The following is a 14,053-nucleotide window of genomic DNA, read 5'->3' as shown; positions in this document are numbered from 1 at the left end:
AATGACCATTATATGAATTATTACAGTTTACAAGTAATTAACTTGGATTATTATGTTGTTTTTTTCTTAGCAAACTAATCTCTAGAGGCATTGTGGTCTTGCCACTTGACAACCATGAATTTTATTTACATGTTTTGAAAGTGTCAACGAATTAAGTTTTTTTTAATAATTTTTTAGTACTTATAAAAATATTGATTTACCTTTAACAAAGACAACTTAAAATGGTGATCTAAACCAAGTCTCCTACATTGTTTATATACAAGACTGCAAGTGCAATGATGGTAATATATATAAATAACTGTCTTTGACCATTTCTAAAACAAGCCACCTTTGATTATTAACAATATTTGTGTTCCTTATAAATACAACACAAGACTTCAACAACATTACACAACACAAAGAATTTGTAATAAAAAGAATATTGTTGGTCCATCGGTTATGGAGAAGATGAACATCATAAGCTTCTTTTCTCTTTTCGTTTCTCTCGTTTTTTCTATTGCCACGGCATATTCAGGCTTGGGTTTGTCATCAAGTTATTATAATCGGGTGTGTCCTGAAGCTCTACCGACCATCAAACGTGTGGTGGAGGATGCAGTGGCACAAGAGCGCCGCATGGGTGGTTCTCTACTACGTCTTCATTTTCATGATTGTTTTGTTAACGTAAGTAACTTAACTACACAAACTTAGTGAGTGATTTGAGAATTCGAAACTCATCGCCAACCTGCTTGACAATTAGTTTAACCTCGTACATACCAATTATAACACACGTGCGACATGGTTATGTGAGATTATCGATGACCCAAGATGTAAAACAACTTCAAGATCGATAACCCCCTTGTAATTAAGTCATTACATGGATACCAACTTCTAAGTAAAAAAAACATCATATAACACTAGAAAGTATTGATTTTTTTTTCTTGACGTAAGTTTTTATATTATGCAGGGGTGTGACGCTTCCATTCTTTTGGATCAAACGTCAACAATAGATAGTGAGAAAAGCGCAGCCCCGAATGCAAATTCTGCTAGGGGATTCGAGGTTATCGACAAAATCAAGTATGAGGTCGACAAAGTTTGTGGCCGTCAAGTGGTGTCTTGTGCAGATATCTTAACTGTTGCCGCTCGTGATTCTGTTGTTGCGGTAAGTACATAGTGTAGACTTATGTGCTATGCGTTATACACGTGTTCATCATTTAACTTCCTTCCTAATGTTGAAAATAGAAATTAATAAGAACTTGTATATAATGAATATTTTGACACTAGAATTTCGTTTGTTATCGAATTTAACTTTTGTTTTGTTTTGTGTGTAGCTTGGCGGCCCATGGTGGAAGGTAAAGCTTGGAAGAAGAGACTCAACCACAGCTAGTCGGACTGCAGCTAACAATGACCTCCCGGCACCATTCATGGATTTAACCGCATTACTTAAAAACTTTAAGAAACAAGGGCTCGATGAAAATGACTTAGTTGTGCTTTCGGGTGCACATACCCTAGGGTCTGCCCAATGTTTTACATTTAGAGATCGTATTCACAACGAAACCAACATTCATCCCGCTTTTGCAAGCCACCTTCGTACCATTTGTCCACAAGTTGGGGCTGACTCAAGGCTTGCACCACTTGACCCCACACCAAACTCGTTTGACGCCAAGTACTTCACGAATTTAGTGAGTAAGAAGGGGCTTTTGAGCTCTGATCAAGCGTTATTAAGTGGTGGCGTAACTGATGAGCTTGTGTCAAAATACAGTCGGAAACAAAAAGAGTTCTACAAGGAGTTTGCAAGGTCTATGATTAAAATGGGTGATATAAAGCCATTAACAGGGAATAGAGGTCAAATTCGCAACAACTGTAGGAAAGTTAATTTGAAATATTAAGAGTTCATTTAATTATATATTATGTTATTTTTTCTTAAATTGCGGTCGCGGTATTGATTTGTTGATAATTGTAATGTTCTATTTTTTTATATTTCAAATTAAAATTGTTTGTAATTTGTTTGTTAATGAATTAAGAAGATTTGTTTCTTTAAATCCAGAATAAGATTGCCTACGTACGTTAAATTATGACTGTTATTGTTGTTGTCGTCGTCGTCGTTGCTGTTAACTTAGAATGTCATTTCAAATACTACTTAATTTCTATCCTAATAGTTGATGTTACACTAAGGATAATGATACACAAACAATAAGTATGCCTCCACAAGCTTAATGCGAAAGAGTGTGCAAAAGGATAATCAGTTGGTTGTCCTAAATGCGAGTGCCAAATGCCCAAAGAATGTGCGAAATGTACGTACTTAGTAGCAGAAAACGAGTGAAGCAATGCAGTTTTAATCAGGAAGCATGTCTTAGAGGGCTAGCGTGTAAAGTCTGAATAGACAAACCATAACATGAGAATAATTGAATAATAGTTAGAAGATTCTTGGTTAAAGCAGGAATATGAGGCCAACCTTATCGATAACCTACCATGATTCTGATTCATTCGGAAAGCGATTAATATTTGAACATGTTACACCACCGTGATTCTGATTCACGCGAGAGCCTTTATGGCCATGAACCTGTCCACGATTTCGATTTGTTTCATCATATTGATGGACATATATATCTTAAATAGCATGAAGATATTCATGTGTTTTTTCTTGGAAATAAGGTAACGTTATAGAAGAAGTTCCTTTTGTGGGTTCCATCATATGAATTACTACATGTTTGATTTCTCTTAAAATCATTATTCACTTTCAATTTAAAACAATTATCACACACAAATTGTTATATAAGGCCCAGTTTATTAGAACCAAAAGTCTTTTCCAGATATTTACCAAGTTAAAGTTTAGGTATGTGTATGACTAGTTCTTTAAGTTTTTTTTTCCAATATTAACAAAATGCATCAACCAAATACATTTATTAAATTTAAATCATGTGGGTGATGGGTGATTAAACAATGTCTTTTAGCCAAGTCAAAATCTACTTTTACTTTTATATCTTATTATGTATAACTTGTGGGATTAAGATATCTACCAAGTCTTACATAGCTTCAATAACATAGCTGGCTTTTTATTATACTCAAATACATATTCAATGTAACTCGTTTTTATTACTCACTCCGTCCCATTATAAGTGTCATAATTTAACTTTTCAAGTCTTTCTTTTGCAATCTTGACCGTAAATATTTTTGTTAGTGTCATATAATACTTGATGAAAATTATATTAATGTAAAATACATTTAAAACCCAATCCATTCATATATTTTACATCATGTATTATATAACACAAACAAAAATATTGTCGGTCAAAGTTAAATAAGAAAGACTTGAAAATCAAACTAGGACACTTATAATGGGACGGAGGGAGTATATATCTAATCTATAACTTATGGAATACGCATATTGAATAACTCAAATCTTTTACAGTTCTAGAATTATGAACCAAGTCTCCAACATTGTTTGGTGCAATTCATACTAAACATCTATATTTTTTTGACCATTTTTGAAACCAGCTATCTTTAGCATTTGCATTCCTTATAAATACAACATAATGCACACCATAACAACATAATACAATTAACACAAAGAATTTGTTCTAAAAGAACCTTTTTGGCTGCCAATTATGACGAAGATAATGAACAACATAAGTTGCTTAACTCTTTTGGTTACTTTCATTTTTGCTATTGTGGCTGCACATTCGGATTCGGGTTTGTCATCAAGTTATTATGATCGAGTGTGCCCTGAAGCTCTCCCAACCATCAAACGTGTGGTGGAGGATGCATTGGCACAAGAACGTCGCATGGGCGCTTCTCTATTACGTCTTCATTTCCATGATTGTTTTGTTAACGTAAGTGATTTATTTCTACCCTTTTATGATTGAGATTCCAGAATTGTTATTCATGTAACATCAACATATGAATTTTGTTTAATATTCATGTTTTAAGAAAAATTGGTAATACGGTTTTTTAAATTAACTATGTGTTTAGTACTAAACTTTTTCCATTCTTTTGGATCAAACGTCAACAATAGATAGTGAGAAAAATGCAGCTCCGAACGCAAATTCAGCTAGAGGATTCTAGGTTATTGACAGAATCAAGTATGAGGTTGACAAGGTTTGCGGTTGCCCTCTGGTGTCTTGTGCTGATATTTTAACTGTTGCAGCTCGTGACTCTGTAGTTATGGTAAGTATAAACAAGTTACGCAACACCTATAACTTGATCATGTGTTCATCACTTACATTTGAATATATATATGAGAGTATGATGATGTATATTTTGACACTAAATCTCAAATTTGTATATTGAGTGCAGCTTGGTGGCCCAACATGGAAAGTCAAGCTCGGAAGAAGAGACTCAACCACCGCTAGTCAGGCATCAGCTAACGCTAGCATCCCATCACCTCTCATGGACTTACGCGCCCTAATTAAAAACTTTGAGGACCAAGGGCTCGATGAGGAGGACTTAGTTGTGCTTTCGGGTGCACACACCCTATGGTTTGCTCAGTGTTTTACCTTTAGATCTCGCATTTACAACGATACCAACAGAGATCCAGCTTTCGCAAGCCATCTTCGGACCATTTGCCCACAAGTCAGGGGCGACTCAACTCTCGCACCACTTGACCCGACACCAGGCTCATTTGATTTGGTGAATAAAAAAGGGCTTTTAAGCTCTGATCAAGCACTATTTCATGGTGGAGAAACTGCTGAGCTTGTTTTGAAATACAGTCGGGACCATGAAGAGTTCTGGGAAGATTTTGCAGAGTCTATGATTAAAATGGGTGATATAAAGCCGTTGACGGGGAATAGAGGTGAAATTCGAAGCGACTGTAGAAAAGTTAATTTTAAATATTAAGAGTCATGCATTGAGCCGGTTAAATTCTTTTATGATAATTAATTTTACGTTTTTGTTTTATAATATTATGGTCGTGATGCCGATTAATTTCTCGAAAATTGTAATGGTCTAGTCTTTTATATTTCAAATTAAAATTGCTTGTACACGTTATTTTTAAATAAGAATATTTGTTTATATAATTATGCACCTTGTATAATATTACGCTTGTTATTTTGTTTGTTTTGAAACAAAAGAAAAAAGGAATATTTGTTGTTTATATAATTATACATCTTGTTATTTGTTACATGTAGCTTAGTCCTGAAAATTATTTGACAACCAACAATAAATGATCAATTGTCTTGTATCAGAAAGAGGAATTAGCTCATTAAGATTGAATTCATACACACAAACTTGATATTCTTTTGGTCCCCTTTGGGTATCTTATAATTCTTGCATATTTAATGTACCCTGCGTAGTGGACCACCGTAATTTACTTACGGTGGTTCAACTACAAGGAAACGCTCCCAATTGCTGGGCTTTTGGACCCGTAGCTGCCGCAGTAGCGACATATTGTAAGTTGAAGGGAACTGTTGTTAAATTTTCGGAACAAGAAGTTGTTGACTACTTTTGGAGAGAAGCGGATGGTTTTGAAAAGTTGCAGATGGAAAGGTACGGTTTACATATGTTTGCTGCATTTGATTATCTAACTAGAAAGATGATATCTCCGTCTTGTAATTATTCATACAGGGGAAAATTTGGACAAAGAACACCGAGTCAAAATCATTTTCAGTCGATTCACGGGAAAATTTCTACAAATCCCGAACGATGAGTTTGCTCTGCAACTCGCAGTAGCAACTCAACCTTTTGTTGCAGTAATACGAAGCAATGATGATTTGTACAAGCATGATCCAAAGGTATGAAGTTCTGTTTAGTTATATACAGTTAATTGATTTTGATTTTTTTAAATTATTATAGGATTTTTTTTTAAATTATTATAGGAAATTTACACTCGTAAGCAGGTTGGGAAGTTGCTATTACATGTTGTTTGCATTGTTGGGTACGGCGAAAATTTTTGGCTCATACCTGACTCGGGTGTACCCAAAAATTTCAGAAACTGTCATGTTAAAGTTGGTAAAATCACATTTTTAGATTGAGCCATCTCGAAATTGCCGAGAATGATTATATTCCACTAATGGAGGGACTTAAACCTCCAAACCTTGCGAATGCACTGATAGCTGGCATGTACTCTCCGGTGTTCCATGAATTTTGTAGTATTCAGGTTAAGAAGTCAAGGAAGCAACTGAAGGAAAGGAAGAACAAGGCAGAGATCAGAAGTGTAAAGAAGGTAAAAAATTAACTATATTTTATAAAAGAAAAACAGGGAAGCAACTATCACACTTTTTAATCAAAAACATGTATGATAAATAATGACTCATGATGTTTTTTTAACTGTTATATTGTAGTAATTCCATGGCCTATAATATTCTAAGGCTAAGGATAATGGGGCACGGGTTGAGCCCTAAGTGATCCAATCAAAACCCGACATGTAAGCGATGACATGGCAATGGATCAAGCCCCTCAACCAAGCCCCAGAGGGTGTAGTGGTCCAGGTGATCAGGGGCTTGAACCAGTTTTTTATTTATTTAATTAATTTAAATAATACATTAAATAATAATATAAAACATTACATTAATATGACCCCTAAATATAATTATTAAAATTATATAAGTTATGTAAATATTTAAAAAATATATAAACAAACGTAAATAATAAAATTATATTAAAACTATATACCTCTACAAAAGTGGTTAAGTGCATCTCGTCCGGTCTTTTTAGCCATTTGTAGATAGTCGTCCAACATGTCCGAGCCAACACATACGCTAGTTGCCGAAGAGCGGCGGTAATTTTTTGAGTAGCCTTGAATCCGGACTTACCTCTAGCGTCATTCCTTTGTTGAAAATACTCAAAGTGCTCAGGCAAGTCATTTGCTAGACGCATGAATAATCGTCTAGTCATTCGAAAACGGGTTCTAAAACTATCATCACCATATATGGGATTGGGACTAAAATAGTGACGTATAAAAGTTTCGTTAGCAGTCTTTCGATCACGAATACGTGGTTTCAGGAATAATGGGGCTCGGGGGCGTTTTTGATCTCTCAAAAAGCTTATCGTCGTTTGAACCGCTTGACAAATGAGTTCGTATTCTTCGGTAGAATAGAAAGACGAAGACGATGGCGACGATGCCATTGATAAATATGGAGAGAAAAAAAGTTTTGGTAGAGGGAAAGTGTGGTTTGAGTTTTTATAAAGTATGTGTGTGGATTTGTATTTATAGGTAATATATATATATATATATATATATATATATATATATATATATATATATATATATATATATTATGACTGGCCAAAATAGGTTGACCGGTCAACTCCCCTCCAACGGCTACAAAGTTGTGACAATCGTCAATTTCAGGTTAACTCCGTTAACTCAACTCCGTCAATTCAAACTTAAAGATCACTGAATTTATAACGCACACCTCATTACATTTAAACTAGGGTTTAAATGACGCTTGAACAATTACTACATGTGTAGTCTTTCGGGAATTGCACCGAAACGCAAACGAGTTGACGCAAACGATTAGTGAATAAACGAAAAACGTCAAAATAATAATTATGTGATAACTATGTGTTAGACTTATGTGTTACTTGATTATATTATATGTGATGCTAAACAAGAAACAAGAACTAAATTAATTAAGCTAGAAAGGTAACATTTGAAAGTTGAGGGACTTGAGTGTAATATATTGTTATTAAATAATATTATTATAAACCCTAATCCTCTCTTTCTCTCCCTCATAATCGACGGCCAGCCCCCCCCCCCCTTGCTCTCTCTTGCGATCGGCTCACACACACACACATATACACAAGATCTTTCAAGTTTAATCGAAGATTAAGGTGCTAGAAAGGTATAAACAACTATCCTATGTATTTTACATGCTTAATTTTGAGTTTGAATGGGTTAATTATAAACCCTAGAATCTGAAAATTTTATTTATGATGTTCATATGACTTGTTTTGATTAGATGATGGTTAATCATGTATTGATTGTTGAATTGATAGCTAGTATTGTTGTTATTGCATGTTAATCGTTTGTTTCTTGATTTTGAGTTCAAGTAAAACCCTAATCATGGATGTAATGTGTATTTGATGTGCATGGATAATGGTTATGGTGTCTAGAATGTCATATGAACGGATTATGGTACATAAATAGTTAATATGTTGAGTTTGGATGCAAACAGTTTCTGGACAGATTGTGTTATTGATGTTCAATTGACTGTAACGGGGTGTGAATGTAAAAATTGGTCGAGATAATTGATACTACAGTAAACTAGGTTGAGTCTAGTTTCTAAAGAATATAAATTTGCAATTTTTGGACGTGTAAAAGTTAACCTTTATGATTTTACAAAAGCGTTGTGCAAAGCTGAGTTGTTAAACCTGCTGTTAGGTTGTTTTGTAAATGTTATATCTCATGAACCACGAGACCAATTGGGTTGGTTCCACTTCTGGAAGTTGACTTGTTGAGTTAGGAACCTAACCCAAGTGGTCTTGCATTTGTTGGATTTTTCATTTAACGGGAATTTCAAATAGCATTCTGTTGCGCATGAATTTGACTGTTATGAGTTTGCTGTAATGTTTTGATCATTGTGAGAAACACATATGGAATAAAAATAAAAGAAATATGTTCTGGAAACCTAATACATGTATTCTTTTGTGAAGATTTTTGATGAATTAATTGAGATGCTATGATCGGTGGTATAGTATAATCTTTCAAGTAGAATATCTGTCTCGGTGAAACTAGCTGCTGAATTTTGTGAAAATGCATGAAACATGATAATTGCTAGTTAATTGTTATGTTTTGACCAAATTGCCCCTGCGGGGAATACTTGCTAAATAATTGTGGTGTTTTGACCAAATTGTCCCTGTGGGGAATAGTTGCTAGTGATGTACATTATTAATACATGACACGTAAATAATTGTTAACACATGTATCGTATCACAAATGTACTTGTTAAGTCACACACGATTCACAAACGAAATACGAAACGTGATATTTGCATAGGTACTACGTGCCGGATCTAGAGACTCGTTAATAGTTCCGACACTTAGAAAATCTTTTTGTTGATTTAGAACGCTAGAGAGAATTTTCTGTGACGCACATCACTTTTTTCTGAACATGGAACTTCAACCATCTAGAAAACTTAAATATAAGATACTAAAAAATCATTTAAAGATATTCACAATATTAATCTATTAATCTATCTAGAAAAAATAAATATAAACCAAGATAAATATATTTTTATTAGATTATACATAAATTTTCATTTCTTTCAAATGGATGGTTTTTGTCCCTTCAACGCCAAATGACATTTTATATGATTGCGTCATAATAATACATCAGCATGACGTCACTCACTTTTACCCACTCGCACCTATGCTCGTGTAACAGCATACTAGTCTTCACGTATGTTAACTAAACTAGTTTAGAGCGTGGTCGTGGATTTTACTCTCCTAATTTGTTTATAATTTCTTTGCCACTAGCCTGTTTCAAAAAATAGAAATAAACACACATTTTCTTATTTTAAACAAATATACACTTCATATTTTGCTATATTATCGATAAAGGTGTGCTATATGGATCTCACACAAACAATTAATAGCATATAGCCGAAAAGTTTACCAAGCAATAGCATCAAAGCATTTCAAAAGTTTTAGCCAATAAGCTTCTAGAAATGCTCTATTCGCAGAAAAAATTGAATCTGATATCAAATCAGTAAACAATATAGTGATACAGATCTCAGGGATGTCTAATCACACCCATTCCATCTTTAGCTCTACTCATCTTGACGGGATTCTTCATGATCCAACTAATGATGTTAGATCTTCAAACCGCTTTGAGGATCACAAGTCACAAGTTTTTGGTACAGACGTCAAGACTATGAAACCTGTAAAAACAAAAAGAGGATGTTACAAAAGAAGGTATGATTTATTCTGCATAATATTTTAACTAGCATAAATCGATCATACCATCCTTAAAATACATGTATACGATGTGATGTTGATGGTATTGATCTAAGTTGCATATGATTTTGTATTTTCATATCTTGTCTTCGTCAATTAAATAGTTGTCAACAATATAATATATATGTAAACATGCCATATGCATATTACACACACACAAACACACTAAGTTGTTAATGATTACTTTTTGGTTGCAGAAAAAACGTTTCAACGATTACAAAAGTTATCTCTACTTTGATTGATGACAGATATGCTTGGAGAAAGTATGGTCAAAAAATGATTCTCAACTCAAAGCATCAAAGGTAGAACATAAGGATTTGACTTGAATATCATAGCAAGTGCAATCGTGTTCTTTTTTTTCAAACTAAAATCTATCAAAGACTCAACTAGATTCGAATTTATTATGTTTTACCATTACAGATAATAAATATGTTTTTCTACGTTGCACAGGAACTATTATAGGTGCAGTCATAAACTTGAACAAGGGTGCCAAGCAACCAACAAGTCCAAAAAACCAATGACAAACCATCTAAGTACAAGATCACATACGATGGCTTCCATACTTGCAATAATTTACAAAGTGCTACCCAGGTCATTTTTGAAGCTCCAAACACTATGGATAACTCGATCCTTATTAACTTTGAAACAAATACCCTTATGGAGAACCATAAGTTTGCTAGTTGTTTCCAATCAATGAAAGACGTGTATAAGAACGATTTTCCTTCTTTAAATTTAAAGCAGGAACAAGTTTTCTCATTGGATCATGATACTCCATGGGATTCGATTGTGGGACTCTCACAAGTTCCATCGGAACCTATGTTGATGATGTCATCTGGATCTAATTGTGAGAACGTGGTATTGTCACCACTGTTTTCGTCTATATGTAGTGCATATGACTTTGAGTTTGACGATATCATCGAAAGTTATGACTATGGTGACTTCCTCTTTGAATTATACCGATAGTTAGTTGCTTTTCATGATGTAATATCTTCAAAGTATAAATGGTGAGGGAAATGTAATTTTTTTTGTTTTCGAAGTATATTATAGTTAATTCTAGTTAAATATGAATTTGGGTCCATCAATAAGGTATGATACATTGTATACCCGTTTAAGATACAATGATAATGTATCTGAGCTTTAGTTAAATAATTGAATAATGGAATTACTTTGGTTGTTATTTAAGGGATGATCCTCCTTATAAATAACCCTGAATTTCTCAACACCTTGTGTGTGAGACAAGTCCTCATTTTTTTCTTTTCCGTTTTGCTTAAGTTTTTGTAATTGTGTATGTCAAACAAACAACCTAAAGCATTGAAATCTCATTCTAGCTCCATTTTTAACTTAGTTTAATTAGTTACTAAGCTCTGACATAAAACACAAACATATAAAATAATAGTATTAATCATAATAAAAAATTATTAATGTATGTGTCCAAACTAAAATAACAGTATTACACATAATAAAAAATTACTAATGTGCATGTCCAAAGTTAGCGTGAACACATTTTCACTATCTTTTTCCCCAAAATCCCCCCCCCCCCCCCCCCCCCCCCCCCGCGGTCATGAATCAATCTAAATAATTGTGTCTACCATAATATAGAAAGTGTTATCCTTTGAACATTCGCTTTTAAGTTTACTAGTTGCCAATAGAACTTAATGTTTTGAACTAAAAGTTGTTCATATAAATTACAAAAATTAATACACATTCACAAAATTTAGTTTAACTTGGACAATTCCTCTTTTCGTGTCCATTATGGTCATGATACACATGCCCAGTTCCGCAAGAACTCTAGGAATTGCACCACCGTAATTCCAATCAAAGCGGCCATATTTCCTCTTACTAGGTGATTCCATGAATTATTAAAAGCACCATGGCTAGCCTGATTTACACTTACAACTAACCTTATTATGTCTATCCTCACATAAGTGTCACTTTTTGGGTACTCCCTCATAGTAACCCCCCCCCCCCCCTACACACACACTTTTTCCCCTAGATTATATTAGTTGTTTATCCAAGCTAACCTGAATCTTGGGATCTCATGTCAACTACGTTATTTCATCTTTCTTGGGTTGTAATCCCACTCACCAAACTAACCCGTTATGAAGGTTGGTGGGTGTTAACAAATTCACTACTCTGCGTCATCTCTCCTATTCTCCAATCGAGAGTTGCTTCTTTGTTGTTTCACCTTAAAGGTAGAGATCACAAGTATCCCAAACGTTTCACTAGTATAAAGGTAGTGATCAACTTTATAAACGCTTCGCTAGTTCAAGATAGTAATCACTGTCTATGTTTCATTAATCTCAAGAGGTAGTGATCACATCTCACACAATTCATCAAACAAGTAATGGTGAGCCCCTCACAAACTTCTCACTAAAATAATGGTACGTAGTGATCACCAAACTATAACAACATACGAATGAATAAAACGGTAGTTGTAGAACTACACTTCTATTTTTTTGCTATTCTTCTTGATCTTGATCTTTCTTCGTCAAATTTGATGACTGTATATGAAGAAAACTAGAGAGAATTATCTTATTAATATTGAATTGTTAGAGCACAATGGGTGGATATACCCAAGTTGCAAACTGAATAAACAACCCACTAGACCATCCGTAGTCGCTTCGGCGGTTGTTCAGCGGCTGGAAAAACGTCTGGTCCACTTTTTCTTGGCTTTTGAAAAACTTGAACGTTGTGTATTTTCAATTGCGCTGCTATGACGAATACTTAATCTTTCTCAAATGCGCCTCGGTCCATTTCAAGACCTCAAGTAAAAACTTTATTTTCCTGCTTTTTCATCCTTTTTTTTTTTACCATTTTATCAATACATTCTTAAATTGGCACCCAACAAGAAAAACATATAAACAACAAAGAAAAAGATTTTTCATGTCAAGTGAAAATATATGCAAAGGAATCAAAATGGAGGCATAAAATCCTTAATCTAGTGGCCTAGTGGGTTACACATGTTTTGAATGGACATTAGAGAGTATTTTTATTATTCTTGTGTAATAATTGTATGTTACAGAAACAAAAAGAAATAAATAACTACAAATGGACAATGCCTTTAACTATGGAAATTATAATAAACAAGGTAAAAAGAATCCCTTGATTGTGGGAACACAACGGTCTGAATGGCTGGCAATTTGGTGGTGAAATCTTCAAATAAAGAAATGATGTAAATTGGTTGATCCTTAAATATCTTCATTATTCTTTTTATATTTTCTAACACTCCTCCTCAAGTTGAGTAGTGGGATTTTCAATATTCAACTTGCTAAGAAAGTTGTTGAATATTCTTCCATTGACGGCCTTGGTTAAAATATCTGCTAATTGGTCTTCTGATCGGACGAATGGTAACTCTATAATTCCGGCTTCCAGTTTCTCTTTGATGATGTTTCGGTCAACCTCTATGTGCTTTGTACGATCATGTTGGATAGGATTTTCTGAAATTTGGATCGCGGCTTTGTTATCACACATAATTCTACTTGCTTCGGTTGGTGGGAACCCGATCTCAGTTAAAAGTCTGCGGATCCATAGAACTTCTGCCAAGCCTCGTGCAATTCCTCTAAATTCCGCTTCGGCACTAGATAAAGCAACTACTTTTTGTTTTTTTGCTTTTCCAAGTCACCAAGTTTCCACCAACCAGAGTGAAATATCCTGATGTAGATCTTCGGTCGTCTTGATCTCCTGCCCAGTCCGCATCGGTATATAGTTGGATCTTTAGATGTTTGTTCTGTTGAAAGAGAACTCCGTGACCCACTGTTCCTTTTAGGTATCTAATAATCCACATTACTGCCTCCATGTGGGAAACTTGAGGTTGGTGCATAAACTTGCTAACCACTCCCACTGCATATGCAATATCAGGACGAGTATGTGAGAGGTATATTAGCTTACCTACCAGGCGTTGGTATCTTTCTTTGTTTGTTAACTCGGCTTCTTTTTCCATACGAAGTTTATGATTTGCTTTCATTGGTATATCGTCGGGCTTGCAATCAATCATTCCTGTCTCGGCTAGGAGGTCAAGAATGTATTTCTTCTGAAATATAAAAATTCCTTGTTTGGATCTTAGTACCTCAATTCCAAGAAAGTACTTAAGTCTTCCAAAGTCCTTCATTTCAAATTCTGTGAATAGGTTTGCCTTCAACTCTCTCATTTCATCTTCATCGTTTTCTGTAATAATCATATCATC

At 34.4% G+C, this 14,053-nt stretch overlaps 1 protein-coding gene and 2 pseudogenes across 2 annotated transcripts; all 3 read left to right on the top strand.

Moving 5' to 3' along the window:
• The first annotated feature begins 378 nt into the window (after positions 1–378).
• On the top strand, positions 379–1,925 carry LOC143583885 (cationic peroxidase 1-like). Its single transcript, XM_077066069.1, has 3 exons — positions 379–660; positions 944–1,138; positions 1,308–1,925. The coding sequence occupies exons 1-3, from the start codon at positions 439–441 to the stop codon at positions 1,863–1,865; spliced, it is 975 nt and encodes a 324-aa protein (XP_076922184.1). The 5' UTR covers positions 379–438; the 3' UTR covers positions 1,866–1,925.
• A 1,526-nt stretch (positions 1,926–3,451) lies between these two features.
• On the top strand, positions 3,452–5,718 carry LOC143583887 (peroxidase RIP1-like; annotated as a pseudogene). The gene is made up of 3 exons (XR_013144258.1): positions 3,452–3,809; positions 3,949–4,143; positions 4,273–5,718. The product of XR_013144258.1 is annotated as a peroxidase RIP1-like (transcript).
• On the top strand, positions 5,433–10,833 carry LOC143583893 (uncharacterized; annotated as a pseudogene).
• The last annotated feature ends 3,220 nt before the right edge of the window (positions 10,834–14,053 follow it).

Source organism: Bidens hawaiensis, unplaced genomic scaffold (assembly GCF_021521415.1).
Source record: "Bidens hawaiensis isolate Kalapana, Puna unplaced genomic scaffold, B.hawaiensis_p1.1 tig00032715_1, whole genome shotgun sequence".
In the NCBI taxonomy this organism is placed as follows: Eukaryota; Viridiplantae; Streptophyta; class Magnoliopsida; order Asterales; family Asteraceae; genus Bidens; species Bidens hawaiensis.
Note: the sequence above shows the minus strand (reverse complement) of the source record. Positions and strands in the feature narration are given on the sequence as shown.